This window comes from Schistocerca gregaria, chromosome 7 (genome assembly GCF_023897955.1).
Source record: "Schistocerca gregaria isolate iqSchGreg1 chromosome 7, iqSchGreg1.2, whole genome shotgun sequence".
In the NCBI taxonomy this organism is placed as follows: domain Eukaryota; kingdom Metazoa; phylum Arthropoda; class Insecta; order Orthoptera; family Acrididae; genus Schistocerca; species Schistocerca gregaria.
Genome location: NC_064926.1, coordinates 453,410,871 through 453,435,337, shown reverse-complemented (window position 1 = coordinate 453,435,337; position 24,467 = coordinate 453,410,871). Strand labels below are relative to the sequence as shown.

Genomic DNA, 24,467 nt, shown 5'->3' with positions numbered 1-24,467 from the left:
ATGTGGAAGTAGCGAAGAAGTAGGAGAAGATAGACGAGGATGAGGAAAAGTAGAGGATGTAGAAGGAAGTGTAAATGAAGGAAGAAAGAGAGAAGAGGAAATAAAAGAGAGAGAAGTAGCAGTCGAAGCTTATCCTACAGAAAGTTCGAATTCACAAGAGAAATTCCTGAAAAGAGTCATGTATGATTCAGTGGAGGATTCATTGATGCAAGAAGAAGAAGAACAGAACCAACCCTTTCAAATTCAACCAATTGTGAAGGCCATGGTAAAGTATATCCCAGTCAATATTGTAATTGATAGCGGAAGTGAACTGACTGCGATCTCAGAAAATTTATTCATGCATTGTAATGCCAATGAGGAATTGCCAGTTCTGAAAACACATAAGATTAAAGTAAGAGGTCCTATTAGAAACAATGCTGCAGAAGTTACGAGACAAACAAGGTTAACTATTTCGTACCAAGATCAAAAGATCGAAGTCAACTTAGTGATTATACATAAACTAACTGTAGATTTGATTATAGGTGCAGATTTTTAACTGAGAGACGAGCAAAAATAGATATAGGGAAAGGTAGCGTAACATTCGGGAATGTCACACTTCTCTTTGAGCAAAAGCTAAAATTAGAAGAAATACCAGTTATAAACAAACAATTAAGAACGATGCGAGATAAAGAGGATGAAGAATTGTAATGGTATCCACAAAAGGGGACTCATGTTAGAAGTCCATAAAGGAATCGACGAAAAATTACAAGAAGTTCAAGGTATTTCGGAACACAGTAAAAGAGAATTGGAGGGTATTTTACGAGATAAAGCAGAGGTATTTTTACCTGAGGCTGGCAGTATTAAACACTTTCAGTACAAGTTTGAAGATTAATTTTATTACTGGTAAATAATCAGCACAATATTTCAAGATTATGTTGCAAATAAGATAGTCAGGAGAAGTAAGAATGAAGAGAGAGGATGGTGGGAAAAATAAAGTAGTTTTAATAACAACACCAATAGTAGCATAGATTAAGGTGAAGGGATAAAGCGTAGATAGTCTAACAGCATGAAATACTAAAATGCTACACACCACGACACTACACAAAAATAAAAAATGAATTTGAGGATTCTTGAGTAGACGTTAAGACTCCAAATATTTTAGAATTGTAACATGGAAAGGGCGCCGAAATTTGTAAAGCTTTTGAAGGAAGCGTAAAACAAGTAGATACTAGACATATGTTACATGATTATAAGTAAAACTTTTTGTAAGAACCATTGTAAAAACTCCAGCAAGGAAGAGATGCAACGACCCACAAGTTGCAACACAAGATGTATCAAGAAAGAAAAGGACGTAATTAGCAAGACACCATTCCTACAAAGCACGAGAGTCGAGAGAAGGGAAAGGACAGCGAGACCAACAGAAGGCCCTTGTAGCTGAAATGGGCTGCTGTATACCTGCCAAGCGGAACCGCAGAGTGCCGGAGCCCTGCAGAGATGCGACGGACACCGAACGCCCCCACTCAGTGGAGCAAACGGCATGACGAGAAGACCGCTTGGGCAAGCCACCACTGGAAAAAAAATATGTGTAAAAGTGACACTACTGCTATTAAACAGCACGCTGATGCACGAAACTGAAGAAAACTTCCACAAAAAAATGACACGCCCAAACAATTTATCAAACTGTCACTAGGAGAAGAACTTCAAAGCGACTAGTTAGCAATAAATATTTCCATATCCTGCCCAGAGAAGAATCAAGAAGCAAGTAAGAAGCAGAGGAAAAGCAGGAAGAACAGAAGTTGAAGATTCGCATGATTGAGACCAAAAAAGAAGATGGGTGAAGAACAAACGACATACCTTCCCAAATCCCTATCCTATTGTAAACTAGTAGTCTGCGAAGTATTACAACGAAAAACGACCGCTTTCAGCGACACATAACGATGACTATCACGCATACAAAGCCAGTAAACCACGAGATTCTGCACTCACAGCTCCATTCCATTATGCAACCTCCACAACAGCAACACACTTGCAAAGCCAACAAGGAACGACGAACGAAGCTGTACATCAAATCATCAAATACTTGCCCACATCCATTTCGCTCAAGTCCATCATCTTCATGCAAAAACATTCGCCAACCGCATGCTTAAACAGTCATAGGATTGTGTGAATGTGTGAAATCAAATTGTGTGATGTAGGAATAGTGCAAAAGAAATGTGTGAAAAACTAAATAAGTTAAGCACATCAGACAGCTAATAAACTACAAAATAACAGTCATTGACTATGGACTTAAGTAAAAAATAGACTATCGATAAAAAAAAGTCATTAGTTCTGAAATGGAGTCTATATAAAGAACACAAAGTAAGGCACAATAAACGCTAAAACTATATGCCACTTATTTTCTCCTCATAAAAATAAAAGAATAACTACACTTTACTGATTTTCTCTTTATAAAAACAAAGAATAAAAAATTATCTTCTTGGATGTTATCATTTTTTTTTAACATTTGTACCATTTGTTAGGATAATACAGTATCTCAATACTTGTGTATGTATATTTCTTTGTCAAAGCAATTCTTGGAAATAATTCTTATTTGTTAGTGTAAGAATGTTGAAATGAGTGTCTAGAAACAAAAACATTTTACTTGTACATGATATATCGGAAAATGTTAGAGAGTCGGGGGCCACGTATGTTTTTCTTTGGTTAACGTTTTTAGCGCTGGTATCAACTGAGATATTCAAGTAAGTTCGTTTTTATATGGAACTGTATACTTTTTATAACTGCGTTCGATAGTTCTTGAGAAGACAAATACAATATATAGCGCATGTTATTGTTGGCATTGAAATCTGTCGTATAAACGTTGGAGATATGCCCTACAATTTGAGAGCACGGCGGCTTGAAGCTACATGAGCAGTGCAAACACTGCCAAGGAGGCGTCTCGGACCAGGCTGAGTAGTTTTGTACCGTAAGGTAGGCCTGCGTTTCCCGCTTGAACCAACATACAACCTAGATGCAGGTTCATCGACGAGTGTTGCATATGGAAATACGTCAAATGCTAGAAACTAGGACTTAGGAAAACTATCTCACATTTGTGCTTCCTCTCAGATATACGTGCGCTGAAACAGAAATCAGTCGTTCATTCTTCAAAAATGAAGAGTTCTTATATGCTGCAAAAAGCCACTACCGTATTAAATATCTAAATATTAGAAAGAAGATTTGACCTATCTTTTCCGGTACGTGGTTCGGTCGTATGCTTCTCAGAAGTGAAACATGTGCTGCCGGATAACTGTCTCTGCCTATACTGTTCTAAATTATAGCATATGGGATACATTCGTTGAACTAAATATTTTATTAAAAATGCATTGGTGACCATCTGTACACCTCAAAACAAATATTGTTCTTAACGAAACGTCATTTCATACTCAACGTAAGAGCGTATTGATAGTGTTAGCAGACGCGTGCAATACACACTGACTACTTATTTGAGACTGCAATGCAATTTAGTACACACGTAAATGAAATAAACAATTCACTTACAATGATTTGGTAACCACCTGAGACACATAATAAAAATTTTATCTTCCAAAAAGCGTATCATCCTTTGTTTAAACATGTGTTCAAACTGTTGACCATGAACTGAAAGGCCATTTGCAATCGCCGTTCCAAAGGACGGTGAAAAGTAGATGATATGGTAGGGCATGCACTGGCGATTCGGTAACACAAATCGTTTGGCGTAGTTGGGGCTTCGTCATAGACTGCGTCTTTGAGTGCTCCCCAAAGATAGAAATCAAAAGGACTCAAATCGGGGGACTTCGCAGGTCAATTGACAGCAGAATTTCGTCCTGTCCCACACTGTAATTTCCTACGACGCCGCACCGTACGTTTATGCTCCACATTTGTTGACGGTGCTCCAGACGAAGCCAGTGTGGATTTTCCGCTGCCCAGTAGTGCATATTACGTAAATTTAAGTTAGCGTGGTTAGTAAACGTTGCTTCATCGGTAAAGAGCGCACCTTAGAAAAATCTAGGGTCGTCCCTCAGTTGGTATAGGGCACTGACAAAATTTGTACGACGTCTGAGATCATCGTCGGTGAGTGCCTGATGTAAGTGCACATGATAGAGATGGAAATTATGTCGATGCAGGATGCAAATGATACTCGCCTCGTTGATTCCACAGTCCTTGGCAACACGTCTCCTACCACGGTGCGGTTTATTAGCGTCGTAGTCAGAAAAGCTACTTCGTGTTCTCTGTCGGTTGCAGTCTACTTTCTAGGCCCGTTTCTGACATTCAAGCAGCCTGTCCGCACTGCCTTCTTAATAATTCGTGCAACTGGCTGGAGCGTCGGAAAATGGTTATCCGGATAGGTAGCCCAATATCACTGTACTGTTCTTACGGCGTTTATTTTACATCAACTATATAACAGTAGTATATCCAATTTCTCCTCATTGGCGTACACGTCTGCACGCAACGAATGTTGAAGCAGAAATGAGCGGCCTGCAGTGAAACAGTAAACAGAAGAACACGAGAGCTCTGCTTGGCGGTGTTTGCACCGCTAATGCCGTTTCGGCCACGATGCTCTCAAATTCTAGGACAATTCTCTAATTTAACTAACGACAGGTTTCAAAGTCAACATTAACAAACGCTGTATCACTGTGATTGTCTTCACAAGAGCCATCGAATGCAGTTATAAAAAGTACACGGTTTCATTTAAGAAAACGTATCTTCTTCAATGTCTCCACTGCTATCAGCACTAAAAACATTAACCAAACAAAAAATACGGGCCCTACGACGCTCTAACATTTGCCGGAAAGCGCGTTTCGATAAGTGTAACGATTCACGAAACAAAAGGTCATTAATCCGCCAGGAGGAATCGATCTGGGGCCGGCGGTCCTACACGAGTCCAGGAAGCAGCTCTCTGGCGGGTCGTCATACTTCAAGATGTATGATGTCATAAACAATGGGATGCACGAAAGGCTGCCTCATTGTGCTTGATGTTTAAACTTTATTACTTGTTTGCTACTAACTCTATTCGCAACACATTTCGTAGACAGTATCCACAAATGTCGCTGAATGTTGCTACACAAATATATCATTGTACTCACATAGATAGAGAGATATGACCCCATAAACACTGAGATGTGTGAAAAGATACCGCATCATGCGTGAAGTTTTAATACATTTATTCTTTACGACCAAGATACCCCTACAGTTGAACCATCTTAACGAAATCCCTGCCACCTGGCAGCCCTTTTGACAGCTATCAACTGCGAAGTGCAAAAGGCTGTAGGCGAAAACAACAGCCGTTCATAGAGCTATGAAGAGGCGTTGAAACAGACAAGTTTAGAAAATCGCGTTGCTGACACACGAAGGAGCTGCGCCCAGGATATTGGAACTGTGTGATAATTTCAAAGGTCTTTTCACGAATGTATGTAAATGAAATTTTATCGGTATTACATTAAAAATACTGTTAATTTTTTTTGTTTTCGTTTCTAATAGAAATTTGGTAAAATGAATAATACCTGGGCAAACGCCGGGTTTGGCAGCTAGTATGAAAATAAAGTATACGGCCAGCAGGAGGTGAAAGTTCCCCTGAAACTTATGCATTTATATATAAGATGATAATATTCAAGCCACTTAACACAGTATATAACGTTAAATACCGTGTTATGTGACATACAAGCATTGTATTTGTTAATTAAAAAACAGGAATTCTTGCAGACCGCAAACAAACCCCGCCTTTTACCGCAGCTCGTTTGTATGAAAAATGATCCTGGAGGAATGAAAGAAAATCTTGAAATTATCGCCAGCTTTCCTTACGCAGGGCTTGTTCCAATATGTCTACTACCTGCCTAAGGGTGTCTGTCTCACAAGCTTCCCGTGTTTTTGTTCTGCCCAGAGTCCTACCGCATCACTAAGGGCCAGCGATGATGCCGTAAAAAGGGCTTTCAAGTTACAGGGTTCTAATTTTGTGTTCTTGCTATGAAAGATGACGCAGATACTTTAGAAAAACAGACAACACTGACTGCTTTCATCCTGAAAAAAGTGAGGCGGATGTATAAATCAGTGTCATCTAGCATCTGAGAATTGATCTGCTTGAGCATAGGCCAGATAATCTAAGGAGAAATATAATTTATTTATATAAATGATACGGCCTCTTGTATTACGGGTAATTGTAAAATATTTCTGTTTGCTGATGACACTAGCTTGGTAGTAAAGGATGTAGTGTGCATCATTGGTTCAGTTTCAAATAGTGCAGTTCATGGCCTAAGATAATGAGTTGTCGAAAATAAACTAACGTTACATTATAGTAAGACTCAGCTTTTACAGTTTCTGACACACAATTCAACAAAACCTGACGTTTTTATTTCACAGAATCGGCATATGATTAGTGAAAGTGAACAGTTCAAATTTCTGGGTGTTCAGATAGATAAAAAGCTGTCGTGGAAAGCCCACGCTCAGGATCTTGTTCAAAGGCTTAATGCTGCAATTTTTACTATTCGAAAGGTATCTGAAGTGAGTCATCTTTCGAAACGAAAATAAGTCTATTTTGCTTATTTTCATTCTCTTATGTCGCATGGTATTATATTTTGGGGTAACGCTGCTCATTCTGAAAGGATATTTTTCGCTCAGAAACGGGTGGTTCGGGCAATAAGTGATGTATGTTCACGTACCTCTTGTCGACCACTGTTCACGAGTCTGGGTATTTTGGCATTGGCCTCTCAATGTATATACAGGGTGTTACAAAAAGGTACGGCCGAACTTTCAGATGTTATGTTGACATGTGTCCGGAAATGCTTAATTTCCATGTTAGAGCTCGTTTTAGTTCCCTCAGTATGTACTGTACTTCCTCGATTCACCGTCATGATTTCATACGGGATACTCTACCTGTGCTGCTAGAACATGTGCCTCTACAAGTATGACACAACATGTGCTTGATGCACGATGGAGCTCCTGCACATTTCAGTCGAAGTGTTCGTACGCTTCTCAACAACAGATTCGGTGACCGATGGATTGGTAGAAGTGGGCGAATTCCATGGCCTCCACGCTCTCCTGACCTCAACCCTCTTGACTTTCATTTATGGGGGCATTTGAAAGCTCTTGTCTACGCAACCCCGGTACCAAATGTAGAGACTCTTCGTGCTCGTATTGTGGACGGCTGTTATATAATACGCCATTCTCTAGGGCTGCATCAGCACTTCAGGGATTCCATGCGACGGAGGGTGGATGCATGTATCATCGCTAACGGAGGACATTTTGAACATTTCCTGTAACAAAGTGTTTGAAGTCACGCTGGTACCTTCTGTTGCTGTGTGTTCCATTCCATGATTAGTATGATTTCAAGTGAAGTAATAAAATGAGCTCTAACATGGGAAGTAAGCGTTTCCAGACACATGTACACATAACATATGTTCATCCCTTACTGTTGTTTCTTGTTTACAGTATTAACTTATTCCCAAGATTAAGAAACTTTCATTCAGTTAATACTCGGCAGAAATCAAACGTGCATTTGAATCGGAATTCCTTAACCGCTGCATCCATTTTCAATAAGCTACCACTCGAATTCAAAAATCTTAGCAGTAATCCACGCTCGTTCAAATTGAAACTGAAGAGTTTCCTCATGGGTCGTACCTGCTCTGTCGAGGAGTTACTTGAAAAATTAAGCTGATTCTTGTTGTATTGGTGATTGCGTTTGTTCAAACTTATGGACTGACTTTTTTCGGCTTCATAAACATTTTATTTTTAGCTGTTCTTACTTTTATTTTATAATTTCATGTGCTGACACGTTCCATGACCTTGGAGATTGGCTCCTCAATTTGGTACTACGGAACTTGACGTGTAAAAAAAATAAAAAATATCTCCCTGCGATACACACTTATCTGCAGCAACTGACATTTCTATTGTGAAGATACCTCGGACGCATATTTGCTTCCTTTTTATCTACTACCAGAGGTAGTTTACCTGTATACCACACACATGCCCCACGCTTATCCAACTGCTTCTGAACATCCATACGCCACTTTGTGCTTCAGGGAGCCACCTACTCCGTTGTCATATCCACAATCTGCAAAAACATAATTAATAAACTGATACCAAGGGATCAGTACATTAGGCAAGCAAACTGTGACAAGTCGTCTCTCAGATACGTCTAAAACCACAATATTGCTTAGCTTGCTGTAGAGCCTAATTGTGTTGGATATTTTGCCTCACGTCAAAAGAATCAAAAACTACATCTACATCTACATCTACATCTACTCTGCAATACACAATCAAGTACCTGGCAGGGGGTCATCGAACCACCTTTAAGCTGTTTCCTTACCGTTCCACTCTCGAACAGCGAGCGGAGAAAACTAACATTTAAATCTCTTCGTGCGGATGTGGATCCCATACCGCGCGGCTATACTCCAGAAGAGGAAAGGAAAGCGTAGTGTAGGCAGTCTCTTTAGTAGACCTGTTACATTTTCTACCAACAAATCGCAGTCTTTGGCTCGCTTTTATGTGATCGTTCCAATTACGAATAATTGTAGGCTAAATATTAGCTGAATTCATTGCTTTTAGATTTGTGTGATTTATCGTGTAACCGAAATTTAATGGATTCGTTTTAGTACTCAAGTGGATGACTTCACACCTTTCATTATTTATTGTGAATTGGCACTTTTCTCACAATAGAGATATCTTGACTAAATAATTTTGTATCTGGTTTTGATCATGTGATGATTTTACAAGACATTAAATGACAGCATCGTCTCCAAACAGTCTAAAAACGCTGCTCAGACTGCCTCCAAAATCATTTACGTGCAGATTAAAAAAAAAATGGTTCTGAGCACTATGGGACTTAACATCTAGGGTCATCAGTCTCCTAGAACTTATAACTACTTAAACCTAACTAACCTAACGACAACACACAACACCCAGCCATCAAGAGGCAGGGAAAATCCCTGACCCCGCCTGGAATCGAACCCGAGAACCCGGGCGCGGGAAGCTAGAACGTTACCGCACGACCACGAGATGCGGGCTACGTGTAAATCAGAAACAGCAGAAGGTCTATAATGTTTCCTTGCGAAATGCCAGATACTACCTCTGTTTTACTAGATGACTTTATGTCAAGTACTACGAACTGTGACTTTTCTGACAGAAAATCATGAATCCAATCTGGCAGCTGAGATGATAGTCGTAGAGACACAATTTGATTAGAAGTTCCTTGCGAGGAAAGGTGTTAAAAGCCTTCTAGAAGTTTGACATGCCGTGTCGATAGCATTTATCATTTCGTGAGAATAAATAGGTAGTTGTATTTCACAAGAACGATATTATTTGTCAATAAATCGATTCCTGCGAGGTAATTCATAATGTGTGAACATAGCATATGTTTTAAAAACCTACTGCAAGTCGACTTTAGTTATAGAGATCCGTAGTTTAGTGACTTGCATTTATTTTTTCTTGGGTTTTGTAACGATCTGGGCAACTTTCAAGTCTTTAGGTACATATCTCTCGACGAGGGAGCCGTTGTATATGATTGCTACGTATGGAGCTATTATTTCAGTGTACTCTGAAAGAAACACGACTGGTATACAATCTAGACTGGAGGCGTTGCCATTATTAAATGATTTGAGTTACTTCGCTACAAAGAAGATACCTAGTTTTAAGTTACTGGTATTGGCAGTTGTTTTGATTCAAATTCAGGACTATCTACTTCTTCTCCTTTGGTGAAAGAATTTCGGAAAACGGTGTTTGGTAACTCTACTTTGATGGCACTATCTTCAGTAACATCGGACAGTGAAGGTATTGATTGTATCTTGCCACTGGTGTACTTTACATACGACCAGAATCTCCACGGGTTTTATGCCAGATTTCGAGAGAGAGATGTAAAGCAACTTTTACATAGCATAAACATTTTTGTTGTCGTTTGATAGTCTATGTTTTGAAGGAAAATATATCTGGTAATGCTGTTGTCTTGCGGCAGGCTTCCTGAGCCTTCAGAACGACGACATCCCGGGCAACGCGGGACTTAAGGACCAGGTGCTGGCGCTGCAGTGGATACAAAGGAACATCGCAGCGTTCGGGGGAGATCCGAGCAGGGTCGTCATCTTCGGGGAAAGCGCAGGTGGCTGCTCCGTATCACACCTCTTTCTCTCACCGGCGACCAAGGGTGAGCACCTGTCAAGGAGTCAAGAGCATAAACCATGTGCATTCATTCAAGAACTCGAAGACTCCTAAGCAAGATAAGAAAAGCAAATATATCAGTAAAGTTGACAAATTTACATGAATCTTTCAGTTTGTTTCTTGTTTTAATTACAGCCTCTCCTTAAAATTCCTCTGTGTGAACTGACGAAGTGTCTTATGAAGCACTTAAAATGTTAAAATATTACAGTATTCCTCGTTTTGGCCTGTTACAGTTGGCTTTGTCAGAGAAAGACTAGATTGGTGGGTAACGTATGCTTCAGTATATCGGTTTAACAAGACCACACACGTCAGATTTCTTTGATTCCTTTGGGTCTGAAATACCACTGGTCGGTATTAGGAGAGAGAGAGAGAGGCTGTATGTAGTAGACTATTTGTGGATTACACGGCTTGATGGTAATCGGCCTCTACAGGCCACCGTACACAGGCGGACGAGTCCGCCAAACTGTCCGTTGAGCAAGTCTGTCCCGACCTGTTCACTCTGTGCGTTGACGATGAGTCCGCGGTCGGATCCGTGGTCAACGTCCGTTGTTCGATCTACCTACTTGCCTCGACCGCTAGCAGCCAACCCACACTTCAGTCAGTGCAACCACGTAGAGTTTGCCAAGCAGTTGCCGGTGTCCACTCACAGTCGGACAGGCCGGAGAGCGGGTCTGTGGACCAGACACACTATGAATGAATGCCCAATACGAATCAGCGAGTAGCTTCTGGGGAACATGATGCCAGTTGTACATGCAGATTGAAGCAGAGTGCAGTTAGACCGCTGCACTTCTATCACATGTGGTGTGTCATATCATGAACGTTGGCAGAAATAACTCCTAGCGCGTGTAGTGGTCTCCACTATTGATGTTGTGAAGCTGTTTCAGGATCCAGAATGAGATTTTCACTCTGCTGCGGAGTGTGCGCTAATATGAAACTTCCTGGCAGATTAAAACTATGTGCCGAACCGAGACTCGAACTCGAGACCTTTTCCTTTCGCAGGCAAGTGCTCTACCACTGAGCTACCCAAGCACGTGAATTCGGGCAAATGGCATTTGTTAAGACGACACTGCCGGTCGCTGTGGCCGAGCGGTTCTAGGAGCTTCAGTCTGGAGCCGCACGACCGCTACGGTCGCAGGTTCGAATCCTGCCACTGGCATGGATGTATGTGATATCCTTAGGTTAGTTACGTTTAAGTAGTTTTAAGTTCTAGGGGACTGATGACCTCAGATTTTAAATCCCATAGTGCTCAGAACCATTTCAACCATTTTGAAGACGACACGCTTCTGAGTCGTATGAAGTTGAGATTCAGCGTGTAGGTAATTGCAGGTGTAGGTGTTTTTTTGGCAGACCTTGTGTCACAGTTTGCCGTTGGTTCTATAGACCTTTGAATCAATGAACTGCCCCTCCCCGATTACCTTCTTTTTATATCCAAACACAAAATAGACATTTCCATGCTTACCCTCAGTTATCGTTCTGTTAATTAATGATCCATGAAGCAATACTAACTCACGTTGAGAACTTTCTTCCTCAAAACAAATAATTCTACTAGCCAATACCAGTCGCCATGTTCTCAACGGACGAAACTGGAAAGGAAATCAGTGATTAGTTTTATAACATTTCATAAATTTATTTCCTAATAAATGCAATTATTGCTTTTTGTCCCACGATGAAACTAACAAGATCTTAAATGACATTACTTTACAAACATTGCAAAGAAAGTAATGAAGTTAGTATTTGTCATTAAACTGAAGTGACAACAATCTTGAGACTTAAGATGGTTGAAACTTCCTAATGAAGATTTGTACTTTAACTGCGGAGTGAAACTGAATGTACTGTCACTTTGCTAGTCTTTATCATTTCAACACTGACCCACAATATTCTAGCACCATGCAATCTGACTTCTCAAAAAATGATAACCTGATTTCAAATGCACCTGAGTAAGAAAACATCCTAATAATAACCCATGCACATCATAAGTCACTTACCTCACAGAAAATATTGCCAGCTAAAAAAGAGATTCTAACTCCTGAAGGCTCTAACTACTAATAGGCATGTGGTTAGCAAAGAACAGATTTTGTTGCAGAGAAAACAATGTATTTAGCAGATTTTAACTTAATCAAGTGGCAACCAGATCAAAAAAATTATATAATCATCAGTAATAAATCCTCATGAAGGATGCACATTCAGACCGTCCGCTCGCGCTAATACTGCAAACCTACAACACTCCTAATTATTAACTCCTAACCTCCATCACTGCTGACTACTCGCACCCAACTTCCATCACTGCTGGCTTTTCACCTCCAACTGCTAACCCGACCAGCCACAGAGTCTCTCGTAGAGTGCGTACAACGTTGTCAGAGTTATTAATGCAGAGCGCTACACAGCGCTGCCAACATACAAACACATAAACAGTCTACTTACATGGTATCTGTTTAACAGAGTGTGACTTCCCTAGAAAGTAGTGGACATTCAAGTTCCACTTGAAACTGCTCTGATTGAAGACGCCTTCTTTACAAATGAATAAATCCGAAAGAATACAATATTATTACGCCGTATGACCTTACACAGGAATAATTCATTACACACACACACACACATTATATATATATATATATATATATATATATACAAAAAGCAACGGGAGTACTCTTGGCACCTGAAAAGATCTATTATTGATTGTGGCGGCCTAATGATGTACCGTTGTCACAAAGCGTAATAACGAGACGACGAAACATCTGTTGCCTTGCAACTCTTCTCGCAAACCTACCTTCAGTAACCTGAAAAAATTTGCTAATGTTAAGAAAACCTTGGTATTTGAATTAATTGCTCGGAGCAGAAATTCTTCCGAATTAAACTATCTACTCAATTAAAAACACGACAATAGTTCTGAAAGTACCTCCGCAAAAGCCGTCAGTGCTACTGTCTTACAAAGGTACTTTCAATATTTTAATTAAACTGATGAAAAGAACAAAGTAGCAGCAAAGAACTGAAATTTGCTATTCAGATTCAGAGTTATTATTTGAAACCATAAAGATAAAGGATTCCACACAGAATAATCAGATTACTGTTGCATTATTTAAGTTGTTCTCTTAGCACAATCATACTAAGACCGGCTCCACAAAACGGATAATAAAAAATAAAAATAACAAAAAGATATTTAAACTGCAAAACCTTTTCGTGTACGAGAAGTCGGCTTGCTAAACGCGATCAAAAATCAGAAACAACTCGTAAATAAAAGGTGATCTGCCCCAGGTCGATCATAATCACGGGTGACAGTTATTCGTTCGATTGTCAAAGAAATCACACTATTGCAGTACAGCTCGCCAGGTCTTAAACTAAAGAAACAGATTACCTTGTATTCTGGAGTCCACGTATAGATAATATGTTCTATTCCTTGCACCACTGCATGAGTACAAACCATAGGCTACTTTTAGGTATCGCTCTGCACCTTTCGCAGTGTAATATAATGCACCCTCCATAAAAATCACACTATATCTCACACAAACAGTACAACTTGACTCCAGAGAAGCCTAAACGGAATAAATTGAAGCAGAACGCCTTCTCTTTCTTCAACAAAATGCAAGACGTATATGGCGTAAGGGCTTTCTCATTTCTTTGGTGGAATACTACTCTTTTCATAATAATAAAATATAGCATACTCAAGAAGGGCTCAGCCTTTACATGACCGATTTACATCCCTAAGTATTTGACAGTGAAGAATTATTAACACAATATTCTTTTAAAATGATTTGATAAACTCTCTCTCCCCACAATCATCTCTAATTAATCGTATTAGAGATCAACAACAAACGCAAATATGAAAGCAACGCTGTTTAGTTACAATTCTAGCTTCTCTTTCCCCAGATTGTACTTCGTCTCTTAGCTAATAGTATGGCTACGGATTTAAGAATGTATTCTTATTTCCCGATGATCACCAATCTGAGGGTGTACTGTTCGTGAAGGTTGTAGTGAAAGAATGGCATGACACCGCTTATTTTCTTCTTATAAATGCATAATATATAATCAATACATCACACTAGGATACTAATTTAATTCAGAACGCCTTCACTGCGGTAATGATTGATGTTTAATGTTAAGAAGAAATTTCTTGGCAGGACTCTTCAGCGGAGTAATCATGGAAAGTGGGGTAGCGACGACCCCTTGGGCGCTGACGGACAAACCCCGCGAGAGGGCGTACCGGATGGGGGAGGCGCTCGGCTTCCAGGCGCAGGGCAGCAACCACACTGACGACGACGACGCGAGGCTGGCCGCCTTCCTTCGCTCCCTAAACTACTCAGACCTCGCCATTGACGATTCTGTGGCACTCTCGGATTTCGTAAGTGCGCCAATTAACTATGTTTCATCTACAATTTCAACAGCGAATTGCGGTTGAAATATCTGCTCAAGTAAATACGAAATTCCTGAACACATAACGCAGGACGTCCGAAAGAAAGTCATCATGGATGAGGAGATTCGAGGGAAAATATTTGTAGCAGTGTAATGATAACAGGTCTTCATTCTAACCAATAATTAACAATTATTCTGCGGGAGATCTCTTTTTTCCATATACCATGGAGTTTTGAAGAGATTTATGGCTCTTAGAAATTGGAAGAAGTAGCCTTTCTTTGTAAGTGTCGGCTGCATGTGTCGCAGTGACCAGGTCAGACTTCACCAGGCATCTACCGGAAACGACTTGACTTCCACATCAATTTTCTCTACTCTTGAGCAACTGCAACTGCTTATATAGTACATTATCCAAAATGTCACCTCAGTTGTATATATTTTATTATACCACATCCGACTTCAGATACAAAGGTCCATTTTCGAGTTGTATCTAAAGAACTGAAATTAGATGGGGTTCAATAAAAGTTGTGCTGTTGAGGCGAAATTTTTTATAACATGTTGACTGTCATTGCTTCCACCTATGACTAAAACAATTCCCAGCTAATGTTCATATGCCTCAGATTATACAAGCGTCTCCAGCACAAATTTATACCTGTTTCTCTCTTCCTTTACGTTCTGGAAAAATGCATCCTGGGTGTGTCTTTACATGTGACTGGATCGCCCAGATCCGTCGACCTACCGATCAAATTATTTTTACGTGCCAAAAGATACACTTACTCATCAAAAACGATGATTTCTAAAAGTCTTCATGTCATGAGTAACCCATACTTACTCTGACATCTGTTAACTTCATGTTTACTGCTAGTATAGGGCCATATATTTTCTTGTCCTGAGGCTGTACGTTGCTACTGTAAGCCGGCCGCGGCGGCCGAGCGGTTCTAGTCTCTTCAGTCCGGAACCGCGATGCTGCTACGGTCGCGGGTTCGAATCCTGCCTCGGGCATGGATGTGTCTGATGTCCTTAGGTTATTTAGGTTTAAGCATTTCTAATTTCTAGGGGACTGATGACCTCAGATGTTAAGTCCCATAGTGCTCAGAGCCATTTGAACCATTTTTTGCTACTGTAAACCAATTATATTATGTTGTCCTCTCCACCATAAATTGGTGCTAAGGGGGGAGAGAGTCCTGAAATATCACTGTCTAGAGACTAGCTTCCTCTCCTTCAGGATCGTCTCATGCAACCAACGTTTAACTTGTAACCTAATTCTTGTAGTGCCAAACTACTATGCATCTACTTTTCTCTTTTCATTTTAATGTGGAAAACTTGTGGTCCCAGTGATAATTTGTGTATAATTGTGATGAAGCATTCTTATTTACAGATAGCCCATACTAACACCTCTTGCACCGTTAACACAGTGTTCCCCGTGCAGGAAAAGCGCTGCCCGGTGCACCTGGCTTTCGTGCCCGTCTTGGAGCCACCATCGGACTCGGCAGTGATCATCGAGCCTCCAGCAGACGTCCTCAGAGCTGGCAGCTACAACCAGGTCCCCATCGTACTTGGCGTCACTTCTGGAGAAGGTTTCGTCGTATATCTCTGTACGTAACAAAATCTGTGCATTGCCTTGCTTTACTGCCAACGCTTGCAATCATATGTGACTGACTTATAATTTTTTTAGTACACTGCCGTTTGTGAAAAGTGCAACACCGAGAAGGAATTACCCGAATAGCGCCACGCTTGGTGGGAGTGCCGACGGGTGTGCAAGCAGAACGTGATACATTTTGCAGCGAGATAGGGTACATGTAGGCCGAGCAGAGCCAACTCGTGTCGGTCCGACAGGGTCAGTGTTGCGCCTAGTGTAGTCGGTGAAGAGCTGTCACACAAGCTGGAAACAATATGGTTCAAATGGTTCAAATGGCTCTGAGCACTATGGGACTTAACATCTATGGTCATCAGTCCCCTAGAACTTAGAACCTAACTAACCTAACTAACCTAAGGACATCACACAACACCCAGTCATCACGAGGCAGAGAAAATCCCTGACCCCGCCGGGAATCGAACCCGGGCGCGGGAAGCGAGAACGCTACCGCACGACCACGAACTGTGGAATTTTCATTATCGCTTCCTTTGTGGGTTCCATATAATCATACCGCTCTCGTCGTGAACTTCAGTTTACAGCATGTCTTTGTAACAGTACTACTTCTGCCAGAGTACATTTTTATTGTTCTTTATTTTGTATCACTAATTTGAGTTTAATGCATTTCAAATTGTAATAACGCTTCCTGTTTTGGAAGAAACTGTAAGCCTCTTACGAAGGATAATAGAACGTTGAGAGGCACTGGCTATTGCCAATACTAAAAGTGGGCAACCTGTTCAAAACATATCCTGCAAGCCATTGTTCTGTGGCTGCCGATTTTCATTTATTTGAACTATACATTATTTTCCACGAAAACCTTCAGGGAGAGCCATCAGTTTCTTACCTTCTCAACGCCAGCGATTTGGTGCCAGTAACTACTTTATTTTGTGGAAGATTTTGGCGTCTGTTATGTAACTGTAATCACCAGTTGGCAAGCTATCAAATACCGATAGAGACATTACGTATGTCGTTAAGAATAAAAATTACTGTCTAGGTAAATAAGAACAAAATATCTAATATTAACTCTGCAGCAAAGTACACCCGCTTTGTTCTCGCATCCCACGCCCGGGTTCCCGGGTTCGATTCCCGGCGGGGTCAGGGATTTTCTCTGCCTCGTGATGGCAGGGTGTTGTGTGATGTCCTTAGGTTAGTTAGGTTTAAGTAGTTCTAAGTTCTAGGGGACTGATGACCATAGATGTTAAGTCTCATAGTGCTCAGAGCCATTTGAACCATTTGAATACCCGCTTTGGCGCAGCGTAGTTTACCAACAACCTCATTACGCTATCTAAAACCGATTGCGAAATTATAAGAGCTTTGTGACTTCAAGAATTATTTCGCAAAATGGGAAATGGGACGGAGGGGGGGGGGATAAAAGTAAAACACAAAACAAATCGAGCTTCTTTTTTCTTTCTTTTTCTTCTTCTTCTCTCTCAAGCACTAGACCTGTTGGTCCTTTGCGACTTCTTGCTCTACCCATTTTCTCTTGGATCTGCCAATGTCCATCCTTCCTTAAAGGATGTACTGTAGAAGTCGTTTTGGTGTAAGTTCATTGTGCAGTCTTTCTATATATTCTTTCCATCCTTTTCTGTATTCATTAATCTATTCATTTAAGTCGTAAATTCCTACATGCTTTCCAATTATGTATTTATTTTACTTGTCTCTTCTTACCAATCCCTGTATTGTTGTCAAAAATCAAAACTCAGCTGCTTAGAGTCTACTATTTCTAGGGTTCATACTCTTACTCTCACAATTGCTTCTTCAATGTAGTCCACGTGGAACTGCTACAACTTTGAACAATTGTAGAATTGTGTCCTTTCGTACTTTTCACCTGAGCGTTCTTTTGACGGTGTCACACACCATATTGAATCTCCCTTTCATTTTTCAACATCGACTTCGCCTTTATGTCACAGCCCAAGATACTGAAGTTGTTATCTTGTCTAATTGTCTTTTTTCTAATACGAATTTAAGTCTTAAGGGTTGTGAGCCACGGTATGCCATGGACTTCATTCTATCTATCGACATGCTTAATTTATGTCGCATTACTATTTTACATAGTTTATACACCGCTCTCTCAAGTTGTCTTCGTTGTTGGGTTGGGTTGGGTTGTTTTGGGGAAGACCAGACAGCGAGGTCATCGGCCTCACCGGAGTAGGGAAGGACGGGGAAGGAAGTCGGCCGTGCCCTTTGAAAGGAACCATCCAGGCATTTGCCTGGAGGGATTTAGGGAAATCACGGAAAACCTAAATCAGGATGGCCGGAAGTGGGATTGATCCGTCGTCCTCCCGAATGCGAGTCCAGTGTCCAAACACTGCGCCACCTCGCTCAGTATCTTCGTTGTTCGCAGCTAGAATCTGGTCATGAGCAAACATAAGAGTTTTGATAAAATCTCTTCCTCTGAAGCTCTCCTCTATATTAAATTTCATAATCCGTTGTTTCTGGTCCCTCACAACGTCGTCTAAACACAAATTAGGAATATGAAGTGTCGGTGAAATACAGTACATAACCATTGTCCAATCCCTTTATTAATATTTCTATGGGCGATGCTTCCAGATTCTAACTTAACAATTATTTGTGTTCCTCTGCATACACTTCGCGTCACTTCGGTCAATTGTAGTGCTGTCTTCTCCTTTTTCCGTAAATTTCTCTACTCTCTCGGTCCGGCAATTTTGATTCTCCGCCAGAATGGATGGACGTAGACGACATCCTATTTAGTTTTGCTCTCTGGTCTTGGAGTGGTATTTCGCCGTGTGGTATGCGTTGTCAGCCATGCCTGCTGTGTGCGTGTCTCTGCCTTGTACCGGCGATTTCTGCTTGACGCCGTCGGCCCGTTGGCCGGTGCGCTCCGTTCTCGATCGATTCCTGTCACAAGGGATCCCATATTTTTCCTCTGTCCACATTAACAAAACCTTTACTGTAGTCTTTAAAGACTACGTGGGTTTTTAAAATGTATTCTATTCTTTTTTCCGTTATTTTATTAAGGAAAAGATGTTGACAGATGAATTTTCCTTTCGAGAACTTGATACACTCCTGGAAATGGAAAAAGAACACATTGACATCGGTGTGTCAGACCCACCATACTTGCTCCGGACACTGCGAGAGGGCTGTACAAGCAATGATCACACGCACGGCACAGCGGATACACCAGGAACCGCGGTGTTGGCCGTCGAATGGCGCTAGCTGCGCAGCATTTGTGCACCACCGCCGTCAGTGTCAGCCAGTTTGCCGTAGCATACGGAGCTCCATCGCAGTCTTTAACACTGGTAGCATGCCGCGACAGCGTGGACGTGAACCGTATGTGCAGTTGGCGGACTTTGAGCGAGGGCGTATAGTGGGCATGCGGGAGGCCGGGTGGACGTACCGCCGAATTGCTCAACACGTGGGGCGTGATGTCTCCACAGTACATCGATGTTGTCGCCAGTGGTCGGCGGAAGGTGCACGTGCCCGTCGACCTGGGACCGGACCGCAGCGACGCACGGATGCACGCCAAGACCGTAGGATCCTACGCAGTGCCGTAGGGGACCGCACCGCCACTTCCCAGCAAATTAGGGACACTGTTGCTCCTGGGGTATCGGCGAGGACCATTCGCAACCGTCTCCATGAAGCTGGGCTACGGTCCCGCACACCGTTAGGCCGTCTTCCGCTCACGCCCCAACATCGTGCAGCCCGCCCCCAGTGTGTCGCGACAGGCGTGAATGGAGGGACGAATGGAGACGTGTCGTCTTCAGCGATGAGAGTCGCTTCTGCCTTGGTGCCAATGATGGTCGTATGCGTGTTTGGCGCGGTGCAGGTGAGCGCCACAATCAGGACTGCATACGACCGAGGCACACAGGGCCAACACCCGGCATCATGGTGTGGGGAGCGATCTCCTACACTGGCCGTACACCTCTGGTGATCGTCGAGGGGACACTGAATAGTGCACGGTACATCCAAACCGTCATCGAACCCATCGTTCTACCTTTCCTAGACCGGCAAGGGAACTTGCTGTTCCAACAGGACAATGCACGTCCGCATGTATCCCGTGCCACCCAACGTGCTCTAGAAGGTGTAAGTCAACTACCCTGGCCAGCAAGATCTCCGGATCTGTCCCCCATTGAGCATGTTTGGGACTGGATGAAGCGTCGTCTCACGCGGTTTGCACGTCCAGAACGAACGCTGGTCCAACTGAGGCGCCAGGTGGAAATGGCATGGCAAGCCGTTCCACAGGACTACATCCAGCATCTCTACGATCGTCTCCATGGGAGAATAGCAGCCTGCATTGCTGCGAAAGGTGGATATACACTGTACTAGTGCCGACATTGTGCATGCTCTGTTCCCTGTGTCTATGTGCCTGTGGTTCTGTCAGTGTGATCATGTGATGTATCTGACCCCAGGAATGTGTCAATAAAGTTTCCCCTTCCTGGGACAATGAATTCACGGTGTTCTTATTTCAATTTCCAGGAGTGTATTTCTTTAACTAATATGCCGTCTACGATTTTTCTCATTCTATTTACTATTATCATCGCATATTTCTTGTATACCGTATTTAAGAGATTTATACCTTTATAATTTCCATAGTTTGTCCTCGCTCGCCCTTTTAAAAGTGGTTATTATCAAAGCTTTCTTCTACTCCATCGGTATTTTTCTTTCACTGCTAGCACTTATTTAAAAAGCGAAGTATCCTTTCCTTATGGTAAGTATTCATGAAGTTCCATGTTTAAATAGTCCGTTCCAGGAGCCTTTCAGTTTTTACAGTTTTGTAAGGCCTTCTTGAAGTTCCTTAAATTCTGTGTTATCAATCTTCGAAAGACATCTGCGCTTTTCTTCTTCTGTCTTATTTTGTTGTTCTTCTTCCCACACAAATTTTTACAGCACTTCATCCACTCCTTGCCAGGTGCAGTCTTTTACAGATTCCCCTACACGCTTTACATTTCCTTCACAATTAGTGCTGCCACCTGCCGTCTCTGAGTAGTTGCGGCACGTTGACGTCGAACGTAGGCTGTGGTCTCATTAATGTAACTGGAACGTGTATTAGGAAGTCTCTGTCCGGGGGTATTTGTGTGGAATGTTGCCACGTTGACGTTAAAGGTTGCATAGCCCACGTTCGGGAAGTCCACGACACCAGCCAACCTTGCGTCCACTGTTGTCGTTTGACGTACCGCACTCGGCAGGCCTAATTTTACTACTTTCGCACCATGGGGGACAGCAACAATGGACACTGTGCTGACAGTCCTTGAGCTCCAGATGTCAGTGCACTTCAAGCGTGGTTACTTGTCCTGCTGCAGCCATCTTAATCCCTCTGTCAGCGGATGTGACTTCGCTGTGTAACCCTGACGGCCCAGCAGACAAAATGTCTGTCCTCTCGGGCGCTAGTCGGGAGGCCGTTCAGCTACTCCTGAAACCTACGAATCAATAGATGCATGAAAGCCGTATGATTCCGACACTTTGCTATAGATGTTTCTTCTTCTTTCACGAGGCATAATTTGATCTTCTTACAAACAAACAACATTTAAATGGGACAGCGTAATTTTCCCTTAATGTAGATGACGAAACTAAGCCTATTTTTTGCCTTTGCAGTTAAATAGTAATCTTTTGCATACCCAAGTTCGAAGTAAACTTGTTCCCAGATTGACCTTTGCTGCATGCCGGCTTCATAGTGTTCCAGTTGTAATGGACATTATTACACTGAACTGCCAATCAAACATGGACCTTAAAAAAAGTTAAGCTTAGACAGTTTTCGGTTACCATAACATTATACAGTATTAAAGAACCTTAAAGTGCTTCACAACTGCTAAATATCTATGGGAATTGGATATATCATAAAAAGCCTCCGCCGTGTGGTCTCAGACGCCTTGCCACGTTAGTTAGATTAAGTAGTGTAACCTAGGGGCCGATGACCTCAGCAGTTTGGTCCTGCAGGAACTTACCAACATAAAACTCCTTCTCCCCCTTATCTCTCCCCAATTCCTCCTTCCCCCGTCTGTTTGTTCATCTCCTCCTCCACCTTCTCTCTCTCTCTGTCCATCATCTACTATCTCCTCTCGCTGTCCATCTCCTTCTCCACCTCTCTATTTCCAATACCTCACCCCCCCCCCCATCTGTCCTCTTGTTCCTTTCTCTGACCTTTACTCTTGTTGCAAACGAAATCTTGATTTAGTCTTGAGCTCGCTTAAAATGTGGTAAATCGGTTGGTGTCATTGATATACCGGGTATGAGAGACTTATCCTGGTGCTCGGTCTATGAGGATAGTAGCCTCAATGACAGTATTTCACATAGTTGTAATCTGCGATGGGGTGAATTACAATGCATCGGACGATTCAGATCCCGTAATAATATTTTAATCATAGGCCGATAAGCTACAAATACAGTGCCGGCCGGGGTGGCCGAACGGTTCTAGAGGCTACAGTCTGGAACCGCAGGTTCGAATGCTGCCTCGGGCATGGATGTGTGTGATGTCCTTAGGTTAGTTAGGTTTAAGTAGTTCTAGGTTCTAGGGCACTGATGACCTAAGAAATTAAGTCCCATAGTGATGAGAGCCATACAAATACAGTTTTCCTCTTTTCCGTGAAACCGACGGCAAAGAAGAAAACATAAAAGCACATTGTTGTGTATACAACTTCTGTGTGAAAATATGTGCAAGGAGAAATAATGTCAACATCGGAGAAACCGTTTGTGTAATGGTTTACTATCGTGGTTGTGACTGTGAAAAAGAAATCGGAACTGCGTTATCTTTACAGCACAGCGTTTTCTAGGTCTCAGTCGGTTATAAAAGAAAACTTGTACATTATTGCTTAAAAAGTATATGGCCTAGGTCGGTCTGAATGTTTATTATAGTACAGTGTAAAAATCTGAAGTAATTCGGTCAATATCTTCTCTAGATATTTGTTAACAAGTTTCCCCTTTACACACTAAGCGCCAAAGGAGCTGGTACAGGCATGCGTATTCAAGTGCACAGATATGTAAACAAGCAGAACACGGCGCTGCTGTCGGCCAAGCCTATATAAGGCAACAATTGTCTGGCGCAGTTGTTACATCGGTCACTGCTGCTAAAATGGCAGGGTATCAAGATTTAAGTCAGTTTGAACGTAGTGTTATAGTCGGTGCACGAACGATGGGACACAGCATCTCCGAGGTAGCGATGAAGTGGGGATTTTCCCGTACGACCATTTCACAAGTGTAACATGAATATCAGGAATCCGGTAAAACATAAAATCGCCGACATTGCTGCGGGTGGAAAAAGATGCTGCAGGAAAGAGACCAACGATGACTAAAGAGAATCGTTCAACGTGACAGAAGTGCAACCCTTCGGCATATTGCTCCAGATTTCAAAAATGGCTCTGATCAATATGCGACGTAACTTCTGAGGTCATCAGTCGCCTAGAACTTAGAACTAATTAAACCTAACTAACCTAAGAACATCACACACATCCATGCCCGAGGCAGGATCCGAACCTGGGATCGTAGCGGTCACGCGGTTCCAGACTGTAGCGCCTAGAACCGCATGGCCAGCTGCAGATTTCAATGCTGGACCACCGACAAGTGTCAGCTTGCTAACCTTTCAACGAAACATGATCGATATGGCTTTCGGGGCCGAAGATCCACTCGTGAACGCTTGATGACTGTACGTCACAAAGCTTTACGCCTCGCCTGGGTCCGTCAACACCGACGATCGACTGTTGATGACTGGTAACATGTTGCCTCGACGGACGAGTCTCCTTTCAGAGAGGATGAATGTGTACGGGTATGAAGACAAGCTCATGAATCCATTGACCATACATGTCAATAGGAGACTGTTGAAGATGGTAGAGGTTCTGCAATGGTGTGGGGCGCGTGCGGTTGGAGTGATATGGGACTCAGATACGACTCTGACAGGTGCCAAGTACGTAAGCATCAAGTCTGTTCATCTGCATCCATCCATGTCCATTGTGTATTTCAATGGACTGGCGCAATTCCAGCAGGACAATGCGTCACCACACACGTCCAGAACAGCTACAGAGTTGCTCCAGGAGCACTCTTCTGAGTTTAAACACTTCCACTGGCCACCAGACCCTCCAGACATGATGATTATTGAGCATATCTGGGATGCTTCGCAACGTGCTGTTCAGAAGAAATCTCCACCTCCTCGTACTCTTACGGATTTATGGACAGCACTGCAGGATTCATGGTGTCTGTTCCCTCCAGCACTACCTCAGACATTAGTCGAGTCCATGCCACGTCGTGTTGCGGCTCTTCTGCTTGCTTGCGGGCGCCCTACATGATATTAGGTAGGTGTGCCAATCTCTTTGGCTTTTCAGTATATATTATGTTTACGGTTATATCTTGAAATACTAACACATACGTAGCCTATTTCCGGCTGAATGAGATTAGAGTATCATGTAAA

General features: G+C 42.3%; 1 protein-coding gene across 1 annotated transcript in view; it reads left to right on the top strand.

The window, feature by feature from the left end:
• The window catches only part of LOC126281983 (cholinesterase 1-like), a 73,757-nt gene that overhangs the window by 21,644 nt on the left and 27,646 nt on the right, over positions 1–24,467 (top strand). Inside the window, exons 4-6 of the mRNA XM_049981366.1 lie at positions 9,935–10,120; positions 14,250–14,470; positions 15,908–16,073. Coding sequence (XP_049837323.1) covers positions 9,935–10,120; positions 14,250–14,470; positions 15,908–16,073 — 573 coding nt within the window. The remainder of the gene's footprint in view (positions 1–9,934; positions 10,121–14,249; positions 14,471–15,907; positions 16,074–24,467) is intronic.